Source organism: Macaca nemestrina, chromosome 5, assembly GCF_043159975.1.
Source record: "Macaca nemestrina isolate mMacNem1 chromosome 5, mMacNem.hap1, whole genome shotgun sequence".
NCBI lineage: Eukaryota > Metazoa > Chordata > Mammalia > Primates > Cercopithecidae > Macaca > Macaca nemestrina.
In genome coordinates, this window is record NC_092129.1 from 135,181,112 (window position 1) to 135,207,076 (window position 25,965).

Below are 25,965 nucleotides of genomic sequence, written 5' to 3' on the forward strand. Positions count from 1 at the left end.
ACTCATAGGTGGGAACTGAACAATGAGATCACTTGGACACAGGAAAGGTAGCATCACACACTGGGTCCTATTGTGGGGAGGGGGTAGAGGGGGGGATAGCATTAGGAGATATACCTAATGTAAATGATGAGTTAATGGGTGTAGCACACCAACATGGCACATGTATACATATGTAACAAACCTGCACGTTGTACACATGTACCCTAGAACTTAAAGTATAATTTAAAAAAAAATAAATTTGAATTGAATCATCAAAATCATGCTATGACTACAATTTTAAGAAATCTTTGTGAGACCATCTGATATGGTTTGGCTATTTCCCCACCAAATCTCATCTTGAATTTCCACATGTTGTGTGAGGGACTCAGTGGGAGGTAACTGAATCACATAGGCAGGTCTTTCCTATGCTGTTCTCATGATAATGAATAAGTCTCACAAGATCGGATAGTTCCGTAAGGAGGAGTTTCCCTGCACAAAATAGCTCTCTCATTGCCTGCCACCATCCACGTACGATGTGACTCGTTCCTCCATGCCTTCCACCATGATTGTGAGGCCTTCCTAGCTATGTGGAACTGTAAGTCCAATAAATCTTTCTTTTGTAAAAAAAAAAAAAAAAAAAAAAAAAAAGAAAGAAAACTAATACACAGAAAACAAGACAATTATAACTGATATGTAAATATACAGATACTCTTTACTCTTTTTTTTCTTCCTAAACTACTGAGAATTTTATAAGTTTGTAATTGATAAGAGTCCTAAAGATTGTTTTCTGGCAGAAGTGACAAGAATATTTACTAAAAAATGAATGTTTAGTAGTAGTTGAAGAAGACAGTTTGGGTGATAACTGCTACAATGCTGAAATACAAAAAGTATAACCAAATGCATTTTGTTGTCAAAAAAGCAACCAAAAACAATGAGAAGACCAGTGAGGTAACTGTCCTAGACTTCAGTTCAAAGTCTGCTGTCTTAGCTAACCAACAGTAGACAAAATCACTTAACCTCTCAATCTAAAAACCCAGATATTTAAAATGGGGCTACTATCTGTCATAACTATTTCGTAAGAATACTACAGGCTGAAATGAGAATATATACAGCAAGCCTGCTTTATAAATTACTAAGTTCCACCCAAACGAAAGCTATTACTTATTTTAAAACAATCAGTAACCAGGTAGATACACACAACCATATACAAGCATATATACACAAACATATACATAGAGGATTACTATCCACTAGGACACAGAGCAACAATGATATCCATTATAGAGGTACTTGGACTGTATTTTCTCAAATGTTACAAAGAAAACATTTACCTAAAATATTTTAATTTTAAAAGTATATCCACTTCTTAACATTTAAAGATTAAATCTTATGAAGCAACAGCTAGAAATTTAACTGAAAATACTTACCTTAACAAAATTATCAGGGAACATTCCTCTTCTCCCATTTAGTTCTCCTTCTAGCCATCCTTCCTCCTGTAGTTTTTTCACATTCCTGATGATTTCTCCAACTCGAATAGTTAATTCATCGTCATGTACAGCATCATAGTCATACTCCACAATATAGTCAACTAAAAAAGGGGGGAAAAACAAAATGTCTAAAATCTAATTCATAAAATACTATAAACTATATTAATAAACTTATAACTATGGAATCTATTTAGCAACAATATTTAATACCACAAAGACATCAGCAAGGCTTGTTTCAATTACTTTAAATATTTGGCTACATCAGCAAATTTCTTGAATACCTTAGTATAGAGTACAATACAGCTATTAAGTGGGAGCCTCAAAAGAAAAATAATGCATAATTCATGCCATCAGACACTCTTACAATCACATGCATATCCTTTGTAGCAGACAGAGTCTGAGGTGGTCTCCATGATCCCCACTTCCTCGTATTCATGTCCTGATGTAATTCTCTCTCTTTTACTGCCAATGTGACCTGTGATTGACCTCTAACCAACAGAATATGACAGCAGGGCATAACGTCTCACACCTGTAATCCCAGCACTTTGGGAGGTCGAGGCAGACAGATCACTTAAACTCAGGAGTTCGGGCCGGGTGCAGTGGGTCACACCTGTAATCCCAGAACTTTGGGAGGTTGAGGCGGGTGGATCACAAGGTCAAGAGATGGAGACCATCCTGGCCAACCTGGTGAAATCCCGTCTCTACTAAAAATACAAAAATTAGCCAGGTGTGGTGGTGGGCACCTGTTATCCGAGCTACTCAGGAGGCTGAAGTAGAAGAATCGCTTGAACCTGGGAGGCAGAAGTTGCAGTGAGCCGAGAACGCGCCACTGCGCTCCAGGCTGGCGACAAGAGCGAGACTCAGTCTCAAGAAAAAAACAAAAAAAAACTCAGTAGTTCGAGACCAGCCTGGGCAACACAACAAAACCCCGTCTCTACAAAAATGCAAAAACTAGCCAGACATGGTAGTGTGCGCCTGTAGTCCCAGCTACTTGGGAGCACTGCTTGACCCCAGGAGGTCAAGGCATCAGTGAGCCTAGCCTGGGCAACAGACTCAAAAAAAAAAAAAAAAAAAAAAAAAAAAAAGGATGATGACAAAGACAATGATTTGTATGTAATTACCTAAGGCTGTAATGCATATCTTAATAGGAGACTTTTTCCCTTGCTGGCTTTCAAGACACAAGCTGCTATGCTGTAAGCTAATCTACAGAGAGGGCCACAAGCAAGCAACTTAAGGAGGTCTCTGACTGACATCAGGAAACTGAGGCCCTTACTCCCACAACCCAAAAGTAAATGAATGATACGAACGAACACATGAGCTTGGAAGCAGACCCTTCCCCAGTAGAGCCCCAAATGTGAACCCAACCCTGGCCAACATATTCAGTGCAACCTAGAAGAGGACCCAGCTGGCCATGCCCAGACTCTTAAACCACAGAAACTATTAGCTAATAAATACATATAGTTGTAAACTACTAAGTTTGTGTTACTACTGTATGTAAAAACATAAAACAAACTCTAAAGTGAAGATTAATATATATTTAATTTACCTCTTTTAATAACAGGATTTTAGATTACAGGATCACGTAAGCGTATTTTTAGTATTTTACAAGGTTCAATTTTTAAAAAGCATTAACAGCTTTCCTGGTCAAGATGGCAGACTAGCCATATCCCTATTCATCTTTTCTTCCTCTACAAGACTGATTAAAAAGAAAATACACACACACACACCAACCACCACAACAATCACAACCACAAACACCAAAAAAAAAAGGAAAGTGAGTATGGTCAGACATTGTCGTTTGTTAAACCAAGAGCCATTCCCACACATTGCCCATTCCCCTCCTTCCTTTCTCACAGAACCTTAATTTTGTTCAGTATTTTGAGACCCTGTATTTTACAGGCGAAGATTCTCTCAGCCCCAGCGGGTTACATATTCACTAGTCTAGGTATGTACTGTTCAGACACTAAGTACAATCAGGTCAGCTGAAAAATCTTGTGTTTAAATGCCAACTACAGTTGAGTAAGTGCCAGCATATCTAATTTCCAAAGAGGCAAAGGTCTAGAGATAGTCTACGTATAGCAACCTTAATCACATACAATTAAATATACACAGTGAATGGTTTTCAAATAAGCATGGGATGAATGAATTCTTTTCATTTTTATTTTTTTAATAGAGATGGGTGTCTGGCTATATTTATATTGCTCAGCCTGGTCTCAAATTCCTGGGCTCAAGCGATCCTCCCACCTCACCCTCCCGAAGTGCTAGGATTATGGGCGTAAGCAACCATGCCCAGCCAAGATGAATGAAATCTAACTGTCTTCTGGGAAAGTTTTACTTGACTTTAAAAACAAAATACAGGCTGGACTCGGTGGCTCATGCCTGTAATCCCAGCACTTTGGGAGGCCGAGGCAGGCGGATCACAAGGTCAAGAGATCAAGACCAACCTGGCTAACACGGTGAAATCCCATCTCTACTAAAAACATAAAAAATTATCTGGGTGTGGTGGCGGGTGCCTGTAGTCTCAGCTATCAGGAGGCTGAGGCAGGAGAATGGCGTGAACCCGGAAGGCGGAGGTTGTGAGCCGAAATCGCGCCACTGCACACCAGCTTGGGCGACAGAGTGAGACTCCATCTCAAAAAAAACAAGGAAGGAACGGCTTCCTGTAGACTTTGGATGTTCTTTAATGAGAATTTGATACCCACAATTGCTATAACCACTTGAGACGAGAAGAATAGCAGATACCTGATTAACATAGAAGAGAAAAAAGATGAAAATGACCTGCATCTTTGCTGGATTCATCAAACTGCTAGATTAACCACCTTTAACTATAATACCTTGAGATTCGTTACATGAAGTAGTTTCTTAACTTTTTAGACAGGATTTCTATTTGCAGCTGAAAACATCCCAACATGATTTAAGGGACCCGGCAAGAAATGTTAACAAATGTCTGAAAGTGGACGCACAGCTGATAAAGCCAAGAAGAGGAAGCCTAGAGAACTTAAGAGAGCTATAAATGAAATACCAAACTGCTCTGTAGACCTCAAAAACACCAGAAATTCAGAAAACACAGGCTCACATGAAATGCATGCAGGGCTAAAATAAGGGAAATTACTCAATCTCTATATCAACCACAATAATTCAATGAGATAAAATGCTAAATAGTATGGCATTTTCCTTCCAAAGCAAAAAACTGAAGGGTTAATCTACAAAATAAAAATAAAAAATAGTTTAGGGAAACTAGTACAGCTATTATGGATGAATGCTGGTTTCTCAGAGCAATGAATACTGAGAAATTCAGAGGCCCCCAAAGCAATGGGCAGTTCCTGACTTGCTAATTCCAAAATAAAATTCTTAACATCTGCAGGGGCAGTGGCTCAGGCCTGTAATCCCAGCACTTTGGGAGGCTGAGGTGGGCAGATCACCCAAGGTCAGGAGTTCGAGACCAGCCTGGCCAATATGGTGAAACTCAGTCTCTACTAAAAACACAAAAATTAGCCGGGTATAGTGGCAGGAGCCTGTAATCCCAGCAACTCAGGAGGCTGAGGCAGAAGAATGGCTTGAATCCGGGAGGCAGAGGCTGCAGTGAGCCGAGGTCACGCCATTGCGACAGAGCAAGACTCTGTCTCAAAAACAACAACAACAAAACTCTTAACTCCTACCCACATAAACAGAGTTCCCAATTAGCTTTTTAACCATTTATTATTTACTCTTACGAGCAGACAATAGTTGATCATGAAAGACCCATCATAAACTGAAAAACTACTTGGAGAAAGGGTAAGCAAGGGTGGGGAGTAACAATAGAGATGGGAGAATGGTTACATGCAGGGAGACTAATCAAATTTTAAATATTTCAAGGATAATGGAAGCTAAGTTTCTCTATGTCAGGGAAAGGAGTTACAAACATATATGGAAAAAGCTACTTTCAATCCTGTGATATTGAATTGTAATGAGCAGTATCAGCATGAACTTAACAGTTTTGAATACATAACATGGAGAAATAAACAGATACAAATATATGTATACATGTACATATATACAGATACACATATAATCAACACACACATATACACATACAGCCTAGCTCTGTCCAACGAATGGATCTGAAACCAGCAACATTCCAATGGTAATGAGCAAACCAAATGCCAAGACTTCATAAACACCACCTACTACTAAAAGGAATCAGGACTCTTTAGGAAAATGGCCAATTCCAAGGCTAAGCAGGAAAAGTATAAGATTAGCCTGGAACATTTTGTTGTGCCAGAAAGTAAGGAAGTTGTCAAAAAAATGAAATGGTATCAAACTGACCCACAGAAGTGATATCAAAAGGGTCCTTACTGGCCAAATCAGGCCATTTTGAGCATCAAAATAATGAAATTAAAAGAATATACCCCACTGAATAAAATAAGCCATGAGTCCATACAGATTACAAATCAATGTTAATTTCTTAAATGTTATGGTTGTATTGTGATATGGTCCTGGTTTATTAAAAAAATACACTAAAATACTTGTATGAAAGATATCAGTCAGGAAAAAAATTATTTGTGCTATACATCTAACATTTCTACAACTTCGTGATTACTTCAAAATTAAAAAGTTAAAATACACGCACAAATGTATATCCTCAAGAGATGTAAAGTTTCTAAAAGGACAGGATGCTTTAAGAAGTGAGAAAATTTTAAATTTTTTAAAGTTTATGTCTTACAAAATATCTTACTGTTTTTTGAAGAGGTGGAGACAAATCCAAGAAAATGTTCCAAAACAGGTAAAACAAAGGCACAAAGAAAAAGATGAAAACAAGGAAAATGCACAATCAATCTAACATCCAATTAACAGAAATTCAAGAAAGAGAAAAAAATGGGGAATTAACCATGAAATAACACAAGAAAATAATCCTAAAACAATCTTCAAATGGAAACAGGTCTGAGGGAATCCAATGAAATGAACAAATTTTAAAACATATTCATATTCAGTGAAATTTCATAATAACAATAAACAGATCCTAGAAAGCTCTCTGACAAGAAATAAAAATTTCATCTACAAAAGATTAAGAATCATTTTGGAACACTTCTCATTGGCAATACTGGATTCTAGAAAAAGAAAAATTAAAAGTCACTGAAGTATTGAAGTATTGTATACTCTGCCAAACCAGCAGGCAAGCATAGGATATAACATTTTCACACATTCAACAATAAAGAAAATTAACTCCCACATATGAAATTACATAATGTTATCCAGCAAACTTAAAATATGAACCAAAACAGAGGAAGACATGAAATCCAAGAAATAGTAGCACCAACCTCGGAATAAAATAAGCACTAAACTTGCAGCTGTGCAACAAATCTAAGGAACAAACAGTCTATACTAAACAGGAGACACAAAGTTCTAGGAAGTATCTGACAGAAAAGCAGCATGGGGTACAAACTTTGAAATTGTATGCTATCCTTATAAATCTGGAACTCAGAGAGACAGGAAAGTCAGTTAAGGACAAAAAAACTAAAGATGATTAGAAACTTTTGGAAAGGCAAAAAACTGTACAATGCTGAAAATGCAATTGGCCGGGTGCAGCTGCAGCTCACACCTGTAATCCCAATACTTTGGGAGGTTGAGGTGGGTGGATCCCTCGAGCCCAGGAGTTCAAGACCAGCCTGGGCAACATGGCAACCCCCATCTCTACAAAAAAATACCAAAAAAATGTAGTCAGGAGTGGTGATAACGTGCCTATAGTCCCAGTTACCGGGGAAGCTGAAGTGAGAGGATGGCTTGAGTGACAGAATGGCTTGAGCCCAGAAGGTGGAGGGTGCAATGAGCAGAGATCACATCACTGCACTCCAGTTTGGGCAACAGAGCAAGACAGGAAGGACAGAAAGGAAAGGAAAAAGGGAAGGCAACGGGGAAGAGTAAGGGAAGGAAAAAAGGAAAGGGGAAAGGGAAAGGGAAAAGGGAAAGGAAAGGGAAAAAAAAGGAAGAAAAGGAAAGGAAGTAAAGCAAAAAAGAAAAGGAAAAGGAAAGGAAACAAAAAAGGAGAAAGGAAAAATATAATCATCATATGTACTACTTGGCTTCACAGTAAAAAAAACACTACATGGTCATAATAATGTGAAAGTAATTATTTTAACTTTGACAATTATTGTATAGCAAAACACAAGGACCAAATTATGGCTGTAGAACAAAATATAAATGTTAACAGCCTTGATATTATAAAGGATAATAATTCTGAAAAAGAACTGAAAGAGAGAGGTTGGTAAAGGAAAGAGTAAAGGGATGAATATCATTATCATACAAAGTGCTAAGTCCACAAATACTCTATTAGTTGCTAGAAAAAGAAATAAAAGTATAAACCCTTACTATGTTCGGATAAAGAGAAAACGTGAGATTGTAAATAAGCTAAATATTTTCAAGTTAAAAATAAACCAAAATCAACAACAGAAACTAATTATTTAGAAATACGAAAGCCAAAACATTAAAACAGATAGATTTAGACAGTGTTTTCCCTATGAAGAATGAGAATAGGAGCAGAGAACAATGAGGCAAGGAAACAGTGTTTGTTAAGTCATTTAATATGTTTTGTATTTGTATATCATGTGCAGAATTACTTTGATGAGATTTTTAAGCAGTAAATATTAAAGTGGTTTGTTCAATATTACAGCAAAAACGTTTATAGCACCACAAAACTGTATACATGTGTGATAATTAAGTTCATTGAGTCAAAGAAAATCTATTTTACTTCCCTTAGAGAAAATGCCATACGGTAAATAGGGTTAAATTCCCTGTTCTTTTAAACTTACTCACAATTAAGTTTGTAATATTAAACTGCAAGAAGTGAAAGACAAAGAGGAAAGAAAATCTTAAACAAAGGTTATCAGAGAAGCAACATTTAGACTAATGGGTGAAGCCAGAAGGCAGATTAGTATTTTAAATATGTGGAAAGAAAATACCTACAAATCTTAAACTCTCTATACCCGAGAAAATATCCTTAAAAAAGGAAGGAAAAATAAAGACACTTCTGACAAACCAGAAGTGGGACTTTGCTACACAAAAAGAAAACTCTGACAGATGTTCTCTGAGAAGAGCAAAGGAAAGAAAAAAGATTCAATATGAAGTATCAGCAATGTAGAAAGGAAAGCAAAAACAAAAGAAACAGTAAGTATACAGGTATACAAACATTGAATGAATAAAAACGGTAACATCATATAGGAAATTAAAAATACAGAAAGATTAAAATAACAAAGTAACAAAGTTGGGAGTTAAAACTGTTCCAAGATCCTTGTATGGTATAACAGAGTAAAGTTATTAACATCAGATTTGTATAAGTTGAGAATGCATGTAGTGATCACTAAAATAACAGAAAAAGCATAAAAATGCCAAAAATCGTGGGGAGAAAGAACAAACAAATTTTTAAAATACTCGACTGGCAGTTTCAGCTCCAACAACTAAAAGGCTTTAAAGTTATCACTCCCACCCTGACAAGAAAAAGGCTAAACCAACTGAAAATCAATTAATTTCCTCGGATCCATTAGAAAATTGAGGACACAGAGCAAACTACCACCTAAAGATATGGAGAGGAAGCAGGTAAAGCCAGAGAGTCATGGATGAGCTCTATTTATTACCTAGAGGAGAAGCTGCTGGAGCCATAAATTAGCAAGAACACCATTAGTCTCCTAGAGCAGTTCTAACAAACCACCACAAAGTGGGTAGCTTGAAAGAAGAGAAATTTATTCTCCTCTTTCGGGAGGCAAGAGGGCAAAATCAAGGTATCAGCAGGGTTAGTTCTTTCTGGAGACTCTGAAGAATCACTCCATGCCTCTATCTGGCTTCTGGTGGCTGCCAGCAATTTTTAGCATTCCTTTGCTTACATAATTCCAATCTCTACCTCCATCTTGACATGACCGTTCCACTGTTATGTCTCCATCTCAAATCTCACCCTCTCCTTACTCTTTTCCAAGGACACTAATCATTCAATTTATTAAGAATTTCTTCATCTCTGAATCCTTAATCACATCTGAAAAGACTATTTCTCTCTCTTTTTTTGACGCAGTCTTACTCTGTCACCCAGGCTGGAGTGCAGTAGAGTAATTTCGGTTCACTGCAACCTCCACCTCCCAGGTTCAAGTGATCCTCCCACTTCAATCTCCTAAGTAGCTGGGACTATAGGGATGCACCAACATGCCTGGCTAATTTTTTGAAATTTTTCTGTAGAGACATAGTCTCATTATATTGCCCAGACTTGTCTCAAACTCCTGGGCTCAAGTGATCCTCCCATTTGGCCTCCCAAAGTACTGAGATTACAACAGGCGTGAGCCACCATGCCCAGCCAACTATTTGTAAATTTGTAACATTTACACGTATGAAGGGTTAAGACTCAAGACATACCTTTTTTGGGGACAAAAATTCAATCCAGTACAAACACTTAAGTGGTAATTTTGATGACTTGCTGGAGGTTGACTGTGGAATAGCATGAAAGTGGGAAACTCCTAAGGGAATGCTGTCCTATAGGGGAGTCCCACACTTTTGTGGGTTTTATGGTACTGCCAGATTCTAACAGTAAAGAGCCAAGAAAAATTGCCTTATAGTTCTGGCAAGGAGGAAAAAAAAAGTAATCACTGTGAAATACAACCTGAGTATTCTCTGCAACAAAGGCCTACACTCCAGGGGAAAGACTGTCAGGGGCTTTATACCACCTAGGAACGGGAATTTCCCTGATTCTAGTCCGCTCCACAGCTCCAGGACATCGATCTACTAAAAAACAGAAATTTAATAATTAAGATTATAGTATATTTCCCCTCTCCCACATGCTACCACCACATCAATGAGGCTCCAGCATTTACAGCTGAAAGAGCTGCAAGATGCAGATTCTATCTGAGAAAGAGTTCTAAGGGAAACCCAAAGAAAGCAAGGAAGACAGAAACAAAGACACTACAGGAATTCGAACCCTCTGGCACCTACAGCTAGAGCAAACATTAAACACAATCCAACACCTAGGCAGATAAATATAAAGCCTCACACTAACGATTTAACTACCGCAGTTCCTATTACCTAATAGGACATATCCAACCTTCAAAAAATTTCAAGTCATGCTAAGAAGGCAAGAAAAAGCAAGTCTAAAGAGACAAAGCAAGCATCTGAACCAGACTCAGATATAACACATTATTTTTTAGTTATCTGGCAGGAAATTTAAAATAACTATGATTAATATGCTAAGGGTGATGATATAAAAAGCAAACAACATGCAAGAAAAAATGGATATGGTAAGCACATAGAATCTCTAGAAAAGAAACAGAAGGAAAAGCTGGAAATCAAAAACAATACAACAAATAATCGATAACACTGACACATTCATCAGCAGACTATATATAGTCAAGGAAAGAATCAGTAAGCTTGAAGAGAAGTCAAAAGAAATTTTCCAAACTGAAATGCAAAGAGAAAAAGAATTATAAAAAACAAAAAAATCCCAGGACAGAATATCCAAGAATTGTGAAAAACTTCAAGAGGTACAAACACACATAATTGGAATTCCAGAAGAAGATGGGAAACAGAGCAGAAGAAATATATGAACTAATAATGGCTGAGAATTTTCCAAAAATAGTAAGATACACCAAACCACACATCAGGAAAACTAAGAGAACAAAATTAGAATACAAAAAAAAAAAAAAATCTACACCCAGATGTATCACATTCAATGGAAGAAAATCAAAGGCAGAGAAAATCTTGAAAGAAGCCATCACCCTATCTATTGAGGTACAAGGATAAGAATTACAGCAGGCTTCTCATCAGAAAACATGAAGGCAAGAAAGCATGGAATAAAATATTTAAAGCATTGGGAGGAAAAAAAAAAAAAAACCACCAACCTAGAAATCTGTATCAAGTAAAACTATCCTTCAAAGGGAAAGAGAAATAAAGACTTTTTCAAACAAAAACAAGAATTCACTGCCAGCAGACCTGCCACGGAAGAAATGTTAAAAGAAGTTCTTCAGAGAAAACGAAAATTATACAGGTCAGAAACTCAAATCAATATGAAGAAGGAGCATAGAAGGAATAAATGAAGATAAAACAAAATAATTTTTTTATTCTTAATCGATCTAAAAGATAACTGCTTAAAAGTCGTAATAGTAACAATGTATTGCATGATTATAGCAAAGGAACAGGTGAAATTAACGAATGTCATAAGGGACAAGCGGCATAAGGAATACTCTATGGTACCGGCACTACATATGAAGTGTTGCAGTGTTATTTAAAGCTGAATTTAACACTACTTATAAATGTATATTGCAAACTCCAGGGCAAGCACTAAAAATAAAAATTAAGTATAACTGAATGTTAAAAGAGAACCTAAAATGGAATCATATAAAACGCTCAAACAGAAAAATGGAGAAAAAATAATGCAACCAAAAACTATTATTTGAAAACATCAATAAAATCAATAAATCTCTAGAATGACCACGAGGAAAAAACAGAAGGCCCAAATTACTAATATCAGGAATAAAAGAGGGAATATCTCTACAGACCTTACATTCATTAGAACAATAGTAACTTGCGGCCAGGACTTCAAGGCCAGCCTGGGTAACATAGCAAGATGCTATCTCTACAAAAAACAAAAATACGTGTGTGGGGCAGCACCTATAGTCCTAGCTACTTGGGAGCCTAACGGGGGAGGATCCCTCGAACCCAGGAATTCGAGGTTGCAGTGAGCTACAATCACACATTTGCACTCCAGCCTGGGCAACAGAGCAAGACCCTGTCTCAAAAAAAAAAAAAGATTACAGGTGTGAGCCCCCAAGCCCAGCCTTCCATGTACCAAGGAGGCACCATCTTTGAACTCTCCTCACTAGACACCAAATTTGTCAGTGCCTAGATCCTGGACTTTCCAGCCTGTGAGCAATACATTTCTGTTGTTCATAAATTACGTAGTCTAAGGTATTTTGTCATAACAGCTTGAAGGAATTATGATAGAAATTCATAACAAAACTGTGTAGAGAGGAGAAATTTCTAAACTTAAAGTAAAATGGTCAAAGCTTCAAAGTAACTAAACTGGAAACAGGCAGTAAATACTTGCAACAAACAAGAAAATGAATTAAAAGCATTTATAAGAACCAAAAAAAGGAAATCTCAACTGAAAGCAGGTAATAGAAAGTAAACTACATTACTTAAAATGAAGTACAGCAAACTCTAAGAACTTAATCCTTACCTGAAAAAAAAGTTTGGCTTAAGTTGGTTCTGCTTGTGGGTGCTGGTTAGGCATTTTTTAAATGGATTTACTAGCTGTTAATAACTTTAAAAAAAAAAAATCAGTATTTAAACAAAAAGGATATCTGAAAATCAAGCTTAAAAACCTTAAAGTCCGGCCGGGCGCGGTGGCTCACGCCTGTAATCCCAGCACTTTGGGAGGCCGAGACAGGCGGATCACGAGGTCAGGAGATCGAGACCATCCTGGCTAACACGGTGAAACCCCGTCTCTACTAAAAAACACAAAAAAAAAAACTAGCCGGGCGAGGTGGCGGGCGCCTATAGTCCCAGCTACTCGGGAGGCTGAGGCAAGAGAATGGCGTGAACCCGGGAGGCGGAGCTTGCAGTGAGCTGAGATCCGGCCACCGCACTCCAGCCTGGGTGACAGAGCGAGACTCCGTCTCAAAAAAAAAAAAAACCTTAAAGTCCATAATTTTTTAAATTATTACTTGCAAAAATATTGGTGGCAATATTATAAAAGATTTTCTACTAGTCTGCTTTAATAAATATGCATTATTTTGATAACAAAAAAATCACTTCAAAAAAATAAACAACTTACACAAATTCCAAATAGGCATAAGTTGTATGGGCATTGACTACTTTTAATTCTTGTCAACACAATACAGATAATTATCACAATGGCATCTAACAGAGTCTGTCAAATTAACCTTACCTATGTTATACCACTGATCATAGTATATTATTGAGTATTAACCTTTATTACAGCAGATGACAAAATATAAAAAATTACACAAAAATATATTTCAGTATGAGGTAAAAAAATAATTACAAGCTTTACTCTCAAAGAAGTAGTAATATGATGAAAATAACGGTTCCACCTCTTATTTCCTGATTTTATATATATTACACACACACACTCACACCCAGGCACACATGTATCAGGAAGAAAGAAATATACGTATTTACTTTTTATTCCCAGGGCTAAGTATTTCTTACCACAAACCAAAAGACTTTACCATAATTATTCCCAGAACTAAATATTTATTATTTACCATAAATAGAGAAATGCAAAACTGATTAGCATTTCTCAATGTCATTAATAACATTTCCTTATTTAAGTCCTCTAAAGTTAGGTACCAGATCCATTAGTCAAAATACTACTAATAAAAACGACAATATCATCCTAAAGTCCTTTTAATTACATATTAGAAATTCCATCATGTATTTTCTCAAGCTTGTTAAATACGGAACTGATAAGCAGCATTTCTTACATGTTTTTCAACAGAGATAAGTAAATCTAGTCATTCTTAAGATAGTGAACAAATTGCACACAAAACCCACCCTTCCTCTTTGTACTTCAAATAGCATACAAAGGTTTGCATAGTACAATGCACTCTTAGCACATACCCAAAGAGAAAAAGAGAAGGAAATTTGATACAAGGAAATTTTTACACAGTATTATATTCTTCCTAATGTTACTAAATTAGAATAAGTGACAGATATCCACAAAAAAAACCTTAAAGTTTAAAAAACAAAAAAGATTTTTATCTCGAAGACTGATTACTTGAGACAATTCTAAAAACAAAGAAAGTACCATGTACATGTGATTAATGACTTGTCCTAAAATAATAAATCTTAAAAACAAAAAACATACAAAAATCTAAAGAGCAAACAAGTTGGAAAATTCAATTAAATATTCTTATTCCTCATCTTTATTCCCACTATTAACTTCAAAAAAAACTAGAAATTATTTTTAAGCATGTTTCAAGTCAGATCAAAAAAAAAATACCATATGAATTGCCATCATAAAGTTTTATAGAACTCACCAAAAAACAACCCTAGGAAAACTTCTGGGTATGTAAGTAAAAGACCAATGTGTCACAGTTAAAATTTGTCAAAAGTCTCTTAAGAGGCCAGGCATGGTGGCTCTTGCCTGCAATCCCAGCACTTAGGGAGGCCCAGGTAAGAGGACTGCTTGAAGCCCAAGAGTTCAAGACCAGCCTGGGCAATATGGCAACCCTATATCTACAGTTTTTGTTTTGTTTTGTTTTTAATTAGCCAGGCATCATGATGGCACATGCCTTAGTCCCAGCTACTCAGGAGACTAAGGTGGAAGGATCACTTGACTCCAGGAGGTCAAGGTTGCAGTGAACTATGATAGTACCACTATACTCAGCCTAGGCGACAGAACAAGACCCTGTTCCTTAAAAAAACAAACCAGCGGGAACCGGGGAGGCGGAGCTTGCAGTGAGCTGAGGTCCAGCCACTGCACTCCAGCCCGGCGACAGAGCGAGACTCCGTCTCAAAAAAAAAAAAAAAAAAAAAACAAACCAAAAAAAAGTCTCTTTAGAGAAAATAGTTACTCAAACAAACAAATACCAACCTACAGTTTTTAGATGATAAATATTTAAATTTCTTCATTTTTTAAACCACACTACGAGAGTCATTTCAATTCATATTACTTGCTTTGTTTAACTCAACAATCTTCCTTCTCAAAATGTTTTAAGATATAATTAAGAGAACGAGTTTTAAAATCAGACCAATGAAAGTTTGATTCCGTCTCCTCCACATCTTATCTCTGACTTGGACAAGTAACAATCCCTCTAACCTCATTTCCTGAACCTGAAGAATGGGAAGACTAATGTTTTACCTCATGTTCTTGTGGGGAACTGAATGCTCCGTACATTCAGCCTAGCATAGTAAGAATTCCCTAAACATTAATAATTAAGTATCAACTAAAAATGAATTTTAAAATTACCAAAAAATAGGAAGTTGCTATATAAGAATTTCCCTCAGTTTCCAAACAGACTTCTATTTTTTAAAAAACTAGTCGAGTGCAGCCGGGCACAGTGGCTCACGCCTGTAATCCCAGCACTTTGGAAGGCCGCAGCGGGCGGATCACCTGAGGTCAGGAGTTCGAAACCAGCCTGGCCAACCTGGTGAAACCCCATCTCTACTGAAAAAAAAAAAAAATACAAAAATTAGCCGGGCATGGTGGCAGGTGCCTGTAATCCCAGCTATTCGGGAGGCTGAGGCAAGAGAATCGCTTGAACCCAGGAGGCGGAGGTTGCAGTGAGCCGAGATCATGCCATTGCACTCCAGCCTAGGGGACAAGAGCAAGACTTTGTCTCAAAAAAAAAAAAAAAAAAAAAAAAAAACTAGTTGAGTACAGTAATGAAAAGCAGGGAAGAATAGAGAAAAGAAGTTCAGGCCGGGCGCGATGGCTCAAGCCTGTAATCCCAGCACTTTGGGAGGCCGAGACGGGCGAATCACGAGGTCAGGAGATCAAGACCTTCCTGGCTAACACGGTGAAACCCCGTCTCTCTACTAAAAAATACAAAAAACTAGCCGGGCGAGGTGGCAGGAGCCTGTAGTCCCAGCTACTCTGGAGGCTGAGCCAGGAGAATGGCGTGAACCTGGGAGGCGGAGCTTGCAGTGAGCTGAGATCCGGCCACTGCACTCCAGGCCGGGCGACAGAGCGAGACTCCGTCTCAAAAAAAAAAAGAAAAAAGAAGTTCAATCTGTAGCTGACTAAACAATCGAGATAACTCACTACCTGAGGACCAAACTAAAGATTTTTAAAACATAATTAAGTTATATAGACAACTACAAGAACCTGTAAGAACAATAGCAGTAAGAATCATTAAAAATTCAGAAGTAATCATTTGAGTCTCTCCATGGTTCCAAGCATCCACCCAAAATAAACACATACAGAAAACAAAAATCTAAACTCTTCATTATTTTTTAAGAAACAAAGTCTCACTCAGTTGCATAGGCTGGAGTGCAATGGCACAACCATGGCTCACTGTAGCCTCAAACTTCCAGGCTCAAGTAATGCTCCCACCTCAGCCTCCCAACTAGCTGGGACTACAGGTGCATGCCACCACACCCGGCTATCTCTTTTTTTTTTTTTTTTTTTTTTTTGTAGAGATGGAGTCTTGCTTTGTTGCCCATGCTGGTCTCAAACCCCTGGTCTCAAGCAATCCTCCTGCCTCAGTAAATTCTCATAATCAAAAAATATTGAGCACTTGAAACGTGGCTAGTCCAAACTGAAATGTTATATAAATGTAAAATATACATCAGATTTCAAGATTTCTTTCATATATAAGAAAAAAGGTAAGCTATCTCATTAATAACTTTTTATACTGAATACATTATGAAATAATGTACTTTCTTTAACCCAACATACATTCAAAATATTATTAAAATTAATTTCATCTGTTCCTTTTTAAGTGGGGCTACTAGAAAATTTAAAATTACATATATGTAACTTAACCCAGTATGTCTCAAAGAATATATATGTATACTTGCTTCACAACACCTACCTTAAAGATTTTATCATTTTGGCCGGGCGCGGTGGCTCAAGCCTGTAATCCCAGCACTTTGGGAGGCCGAGATGGGCGGATCACAAGGTCAGGAGATCGAGACCATCCTGGCTAAAACGGTGAAACCCCGTCTCTACTAAAAAATACAAAAAACTAGCCGGGTGAGGCGGCGGGCGCCTGTAGTCCCAGCTACTCGGGAGGCTGAGGCAGGAGAATGGCCTGAACCCGGGAGGCAGAGCTTGCAGTGAGCTGAGATCCGGCCACTGCACTCCAGCCTGGGCAACAGAGCAAGACTCCGTGTCAAAAAAAAAAAAAAAAAAGATTTTATCATTTTATAGTTCAAACATTAAGTTATTTTGAATGAACTCTTTAAACTAAAAATTAAGCCTTTATGCCTAAATGTGTTTAACAAGTTAAATTGGAGACCCATACAGAAATGTCTCTCTCTGCCAAACTTTCCCTTTATTTATATGCACGGAGTAGGCAATCAGCAGATTCACCTGACAAGATTCTTAACATCCCTGATTACTGATTCTCTATTAAAGGGATTTAAGAGCTTCACTGAGCCATACAGAAAGGATTAAAGAGTTTATTTCTAAAAAAAAAAGTTAGATCTCATCCATGATCTTGAAACAGTAATTTCATTAGGCAACATCCTATTAGTCTGTTTTAGGTGGACATATTTCAATATATTTAAATTTTGTATCATTTGTTAGGTTGGCCCTCTCTACCCAATTACTCCAAATTAAAGTATTATTGAATCAGACTTAGTGGATACATAGCAGGCTCCCAATTTTCTGCCAGTCAATACAAGTGTTAAATTTTGTAAGTACACTAAAATAAGTGATACAGTCTCCAGCATCGATGAGCTCAGATCAAGAAAGGTCATTTACACACTAAGAGAATAACAAAGAAGTTTTTATTTAAGTTTTAAACTATGAAGTTCTAAGCATAAGTTCAACTGCATTTTGTAGCATATAATCTAGGAATTTAGAATAATTTGTGAGAAAAAGGGTTACATTGAGATTTGAAATACAGCCGTTTATTTCCATTTGACACTCATTCTGAAAATTTAACAAATTTATTTTCATCATTAAACAAATTGTTTTGATCTGCTTCCTAAAATGTGTTTGATAAGAACGGCCAAATTAGTAGGTAAGTAAAAATGAATTCCTCTTAAATGGTTGTGCACAAATGCCCACACATACACCAAAACAGTCAGGCAAAATACTCACCAGACTGCAACCTGCTACAGCACAACAGGAATTTTAATTAAAGTTTAAGGCAAAACTTGGATCTTAGGAGAACATACTTCTAAATAAACCGAAAGTTGTTTCTATTTTTTTTTTTTTTTTTTTTTTTTTTTGAGACGGAGTCTCCCTCTGTCGCCCAGGCTGGAGTGCGGTGGCCGGATCTCAGCTCACTGCAAGCTCCGCCTCCCGGGTTCACGCCATTCTCCTGCCTCAGCCTCCCGAATAGCTGGGACTACAGGCGCCCACAACCGCGCCCGGCTAATTTTTTGTATTTTTAGTAGAGACAGGGTTTCACCGTGGTCTCGATCTCCTGACCTTGTGATCCGCCCGCCTCGGCCTCCCAAAGTGCTGGGATTACAGGCGTGAGCCACCGCGCCCGGCCCGAAAGTTGTTTCTAACACAAAGAATGAGAAAACCCCTAGAGAACAGTATACACATTTGAAAGACCAACTTTAAATGTCTCCTAAAAACACTCTAACCAAGACTATGCAGTCTCAATTTTACAAATACAGTATATGAACTTCTACATTTACAATCCAAAAAACTTTGGCACTTGATTATTACAATAATCGTGATAAATACTCCAGGAATGACACTTTTAAAGTCAGTCTAGATGTTAGGTAAATACCCAGCCTCTTTAGTACTGGGAACACTGACAGGACAGTAAGAAGGATAAGACAGTTTTAATATTTCAGGTAAAAGTACACATCTCAAAGGATCAGCTCAAGAGAAGGCTTGCTTCATTCTAAAGACTCTTTGCCAGAAGTGGAGGAAAAAATACCTTAGCTACTGCCAGTACTCAGTATATCATCACTGGTCAAACTAATGAGCGATGAACAAATCCCATTTCCTTCAGTGCAGGAGTCTATATTCTAATATTCCATATACTTCTCCAATTACATTTTAACATTTCTGACATTGACCCTATACTCTCATTTATTTGTCTAATGGATTCACATATTAACTTTCATTGTTATTATGTTGTCTTACTCCTATCATATAAGCCATCCCAACACATTCATGACATTCATCAAAAACTGGAGGGAGGGAGAGGCAGAAGCATTTATGTCAGAACCCAGGGGTTGTGAGAAGTTTAAAAAAAAAAAAAACATGTGATTCTAATAATATGCCCAATCCTTAACACTTGTAAACTACTTAAGGCACCAAAACTTTTATTTATCCTAAATCCCCAAGCATTTAACATGACTTTAATCACATTCCTCACATTAAGGAAAATACTTCTTGATTAATCTCTCATCAGCAGCTTCTTTGCTTGATGATGTGCCATTGTGACAGGCCCTTTTTCTTAATATTGGTGTTAACTGTAACTATCACCACACTTAAAAATGAAGTTATGCATCACTTAACAAAGGGGATGTATCCTGGGAAATGTGTCATAAGGCGATTTGGTCCATGTGTGAACATCACAGAGTGTACTTAAACCTAGATGGTACAGTACAGCCCACTACCCGCCTAAGCTATAGGGGATAGCCTATTGCTCCTAGGCTACAAACCTGTACAGCATGCTATTGTACTCAATACTGTAGGCAACTGTAACACAATGGTAAGTATCTGTATATTTAAACATAAAAAGGTATAGTAAAAATACAGTGTAAGTAATAAAAATGATACACCTACATAGGGTGCACCTACCATGAATAGAGATTACAGGACTGGAAGTGGCACTGGGTGAGTCAGTGATTGGTGAGCAAATGTGAAGGCCTACGACATTAGTATATACTACTACAGATTTTATAAACACTATACACTAAAGCTAACTACACTTTTTTTATTTCTTTCTTTCTAATTTTCTTTCAAAATTAACCTTAGCTTACTGTAAGTTTTTTACTTTATAAACTTTCTTACTTTTTTGTAATAATATTTACAACACCAACACATTGTATAGTTGTACAAAAATATTTTCTTTCTTTATATCCATATTCTATAAGCTTTTTTCCATTTAAAAATTCTTTCCATTTTAATCTTTTTTGTTATAAGACACAAACACACATTAGCCTAGGCCTGCAAAGATCAGGATCATCAATATCACTGTCTTCCGCCTCCATGTTTCATCCCACTGGTAAAAAACGTGCATAGCGCTGTCATCACCTACAATAACAATGCCTTTTTCTGGAATACCCCCTGAAGGACCTGCCTGAGGATGTTTTACAGTTAACTTCTTTTAATAAGTAGAAGATGTACTCTCTAAAATAACAATTAAAAAACATAGTATAGTAAATATATAAGCCAGTAACACAGCCATTTATTGTCAATATATGTACCATATATAAATGTATGTATGTGCTATACTTTTATACAACTAGTAGTGCGGGTTTGTTGACACCAGCATCATCACAAACACAGTGAGTAATGCGTTGCACTACTATAGTGGGATGGCTACAACTCACTAGAGAAGAGGAATTTTTCAGCTTCATTATAATCTTAGGGGACCACCACCCAATACGTGGTTTATTATTGACCAAAACGTTCCTAAGGGGCTCATGATTGCATTCTACTAGAAACCCCTAATGATTACACAGTCACACCCTTGGAATTATGCAGACGCTGAATCATCAAAAAGAACCTAACCTAAGTGGCACTAATAAGGTACTAAAACAGATACTGGAATCCAGGCTCCCATGCTAGTCACCTCTGTTTTGCAAATGAGTTGAGAAATTGAACAAGATCATGATGGGAAGTTTAACCAGCTACATAGTACTTGAAAGATTATAAAATACAAGTCTACTGGAGCCACTGGAAAGGACAGGTTCTAGGAAAGAAAAAAATCCGTAACAATACCTGACACTGGAACAACATCTTAAGCCATTATCAATTTAGAATAGTGAATTTTTTTAAAAGCAGTGTTTCTTCTAGGGTAAAAGCACCTTTAAGTGCAAACAATTAGTAAATACGCTTTCAGTAAATCAAACAGGGTTCAATGAAAATGGTCAGGAAGAGTGTAGAACATCTAGGAACCTGAGACCTTCAGAAACAAAAACCAAAACATAACAAAAAAAAAAAAAAGAGGTAATATCAAGTTTAGTCCAAAGAAGAAAACATTTAGGAGCCCAGAAGGAAAATGCCTACTTCACTTGTGGTTAAAACCAAGGTTATGATTCAAAAATGAGTACAGCATAGTCTCGGGTTAGTGAAGTCCTAGTAAAATTTTATCTGTTTAAGAGACATAACAAATGTCTCTACTGTGAGCTACTGTCTAAATATCTACCTAACGTAAGCCAAAAAAAAAAAAAAAGCAGGGAGGAGTGTGAGGGAGTATTGCCAAAGACAGGTACACACTATCAAAACAAAATTAAAAAAGCAACAACAGAAAAGGTCTTTCTAATAGCCAACCACCATTTCAGTGAAACCAAGAGACTCATAATTACTAATACTTTCAAGTTTTTTGTGCCTTATGTGGCCATTTATTATTATATTTACAGTTATAACTGCTTAACACCCTAAAGGATTGTGTACTTGTTTCTGAAACAGAAAGATATGCTGAGGTTTTGTAATCTGCTTCACATTGGGTATGAAAGGAAAAGGAACCTAGATGAAAAAGAGACAGAGCAAAAAAAAAAAAAAAGCAGGCACATCAAATCCCTGGGACCAAATAAACAGAGGGGGTGGCAATCTATACCCAGGGAATATCCTCCAGCGTTTGAGAGAGGATCCCATTTCACCCCAATAATTCTGGACCATTAGTACCATACTTACGGATTCAGCTACTAATGTAGACTACTAATGTAGTCCCAGGACAGAAAATATATAAGCTTAGGGGATCACTGTCTTGTATTACCTCTTGGTTCATCCTAAATAATTCCAATAACTAAGATCACTTTTGTTCCTACAAATACCCACCTTGTACTTCTCCAATAAGAAATCCGGACCCTGTCTCACTTTGTTTCCCTGTGACTAGGTTTTCAAGGCCTACTGCCAGACCCCATTTCCTCCCTTTTCCCCCAGGATGCCAGTCTGAATCTCTACCTAGCGCCTGGTACCAGCCACCATTCCACTCCCAAACATACATGTACACACTGCACTTTGCCAAACATATCCCTGATGCTGACAAGCTGACTGTAGGCACATATAGACTTCCATCCAGACTTCCCAAACTAGTGCTCTGTCCCCTCCCCCATCTAGAAAGACTTACTGCCTGACTGCTGAGATAATTTGGTCCCTAAATCCTGCTTGTGTTAAATCTGAATAGCAGTCAGATAGCGCATGTACAACTAAGCAGTAACAGCTCCATCATAACGATTACCCAATTTACCTAAATTTCAATCACATCTTACTAGTTTTTATTTGCTCTTTCTTTTCTGAATGTAAAATCTGAAACCTTTCAGATCTTTCACAACTTGCTTCATCAGTTTACCTAAGAAACAGGTCTGCAGCTCCACCCAATTCTCACCCAAATGAAAAATCATTATACTTTTTTCTCTACCTAGCTGCAAGCCCTTGACACAATGACAATTTTTTATATACATTAAAGTAAGCATTTTTATCATTCAAAATATATTTAACAACAGGGAATGATAATCTCTGACAGAGGAGGATTCTCTGACAGATCTGGATTATGAATAAACAAAAATGTAGCACTTTGGGTTTTATAACTATTTATTTTAAATGCCTTAAAAATTAGATTTTAGTTAATATGATGTCATTTTAGTTTGCAAATCCCTCAATCAGAAAGGTACATGCTGGGCATGGTGGCTCACACCTATAATCCCAGTACTTTGGGAGGCTGAGGCGGGCAGATCACGAGGTCAGGAGATCCAGACCATCCTGGCCGACACGGTGAAACCCATCTCTACTAAAAACACAAAAAATTAACCAGGCGTGGTGGTACATGCCCCTAGTCCCAGCTACTCGGGAAGCTGAAGCAGACTTGCTTGAACCCGGGAGGCAGAGGTTGCAGTGAGCCAAGATCGCGCCACTGCGCTCCAGCCTGGGCGACAGAGCAAGACTCTATCTCAAAAAAAAAAAAAAAAAAAAAAAAGTACAAAGCAAACTTCCAGCTCATTTCTACAGGAAACCATGAAATATTATAAAGGTGAATTTTCAGCCTTAATGTGATTTTACAAAATTTAAACTACTCAAATTTTGAAACCTCAAAAAAAAATCTGATGAGTACTTAAATAAGGAAAAGAATTACTACATTTGCCAGTGATTCAACTTTGAAACAAAAATTTCCTAATATTCTTTTTTCATGCTCTGGAGTAGTTTAATTGAAGTAAATCCTGATACAGAAAGGTGAACCATTAGCAGGCAATTTCCATTTGCAACTACTTATCTGTACGAATCAAGATTTTATCCAGGCCAGGTACAGTGCTTCGGCTGTAATCCCAGCACTTTGGGAGGCCAAAGCAGGTGAATTGCTTGAGGCCAAGAGTTTGAGACTAGCCTGGGCAAGATAGGGAGAGCCCGTATCTACAAAAAAATTTAAAACTAGGCCAGAGGTGGTGGTGCGCACCTGTAGCCCTGGCTACCTGGGAAGCAGAGGCATGAGTTTGAGGTTGCAGTGAGCTATGATCACGCCACTGAACTCCAGCCTGGGTAACAGAGCAAGACCCTGTCTCTAAAAATAAGTAAATAAATAACATATAAATAAAAAATTTTAAAATATTTTCTCCAAACAGTACAACAAAGTAACATAAAGAAATCACTCTATTATAGAAGTGCATATATCATCTAAACCAACTGCAAAATTTGTCTATGAAAACCACCACGAGGCCAGGCACAGTGGTTCATGCTTATAATCCCAGCACTTTGGGAGACTGAGGTGGGCGGATCACCTGAGGTTAGGTGTTCAAGACCAGCCTGACCAACATGGTGAAACCCTGTCTCTACTAAAAATGCAAAAATTAGGTGGGCGTGGTGGCACACACCTGTAATCCAGCTACTCGAGATGCTGAGACAGGAGAATCGCTTGAACCCAAGAGGCGGAGGTTGCAGTGAGCTGAGATCACACCACTGCACTCCAGCCTGAGCAACAGAGCAAGACTCCATCTCGGGGGGCGGGGGGGACATGACTGATATGTTTTATATACGTGAGCTTATAAAATAAACTAAAAAGTTCACCACCTTATCTAAAATCATTAAAGAGAAATTCTGCCCTTAGAAATCTGCTTAATCTTTTAAAAATAAAAATTCACAAATATTCCTTTTTCGGGCTCTAGAAACGCTGACACTTTGTGCCATTTGCTTTCTGCCTAATTCTGCTTCAAAATGCCAATCTGTATTTTTGGAATAAGAAAAATAAACATTGCCTATCTGTCTCCCTAGAGCTCTTCCCTAATTCTTTCACACAGAATACCTCAAATTTCTCAACAGGCACTTTACCACATTTAACAAAGGTAGACACTAAAAACATTACTTTAACATAAAATTCAAATAAGTCTACTAGTAGTCATCCCACTTCAGAGTTTTTCCTAAGCAACTGAAGTTCTTACCAATAATGGACTTTGGCACAGTACCTCCAACACTGAAAAAAGCATCTGCATGATTTCTGTAAGGTTATGTCACATAAAATTCAATTTCTGCATTAGTGCAATATCATCTCATCCCACTGGTCCTTTATTTAAAGAAAATATCCTACTTCTAACAAAGGTTAAAAATTGAGGATTTTTTTTTCCAAGTTGGTACAAGAATTAGGGAAACCATTTGAAAATGAAAATAACCACCAGCACTGGCAATGTTCTAAGCACTTTACAAGTAGTAACTCACTCAATCCTCCTAACCACCTATGAGGCTGATATTTTATTCCATTTATAGATTAAGAAACTGAAGCACAGAGAAGTGATGCGCTCAGTCACACAGCTAGTAGGCAGAAGAGAATTTGACCTCAAGTAGTCTCCGTCCAGAGCCCATGCTTTTCACTCTCTAGCTGTACCACCTAAGCATAAGAACCACCACTTAATAGGCATCCAAGTTATCATACACCAAAAAATTTAATATTTTTTCATTTTGTGACAAATTAGATAAAACATCATGTAAATATTTTAGGCTGCATTTAAAATCGTAAGGAAAAAGGATGGCTGATAAAACCAAATAAAATGAGATTTATATTAAAGAGCAAACTCCTTTTAAGTGAGCTTGAGAATTTTATTATTACATGACCAATAAACTTAAAGAATACACTGATACGGAAATGTTTCACAAACACTTCACAAAAACTTCACCACAAATGCCCTAAGTAATATACCCTCAAAACACATTCTAAGTAGTCGAGAGTATACCAACATTGATATCCAAGTCTATACGAAAACAGCTAAACAGAACACAACAAATAAATCACAAAGAAAAAGCCTCTGGACAATCAAAACAGGTATTCCAATGTCCAAGTATTGGTACACAATTATTTTTCTCAAGAGGCGACTTCACATATTAAGTAAGGGCGTACTCATTTTTCTCCTATGCAGAATCACAAACCTGAACATGATTTCCACAATTCTAAAAAAAATAAGAAAAGGAAAGATGACGGGGACACTAATCAGTTACAAGCACATCCAATAGCAAAGCAAAAAAAAAAAAAAAAGTACTTAAATAATTTCAAAATGCAAACAAATATTTAGAATTTAGCTCAACAGCCCTATACGCAAAACAAGATTGCATCCCCAGGTCATCCAAAGAAGTTTAATTTTATTCTGCATCCCATTTAAGACAGAGAAGAACTGTATATTTAATTTTAGTATTATCTTAATCCAAAGCGGTTAAAGTGATTTTATAATTTCATGCTTAAAA

The 25,965-nt window shown here is 37.2% G+C and overlaps 1 protein-coding gene across 1 annotated transcript in view; it reads right to left on the reverse strand.

Moving 5' to 3' along the window:
* Nucleotides 1-25,965, reverse strand: part of CD2A (CD2 associated protein) — a 151,207-nt gene that overhangs the window by 123,451 nt on the left and 1,791 nt on the right. Inside the window, exon 2 of the mRNA XM_011756888.3 lies at nt 1,407-1,567. Coding sequence (XP_011755190.1) covers nt 1,407-1,567 — 161 coding nt within the window. The remainder of the gene's footprint in view (nt 1-1,406; nt 1,568-25,965) is intronic.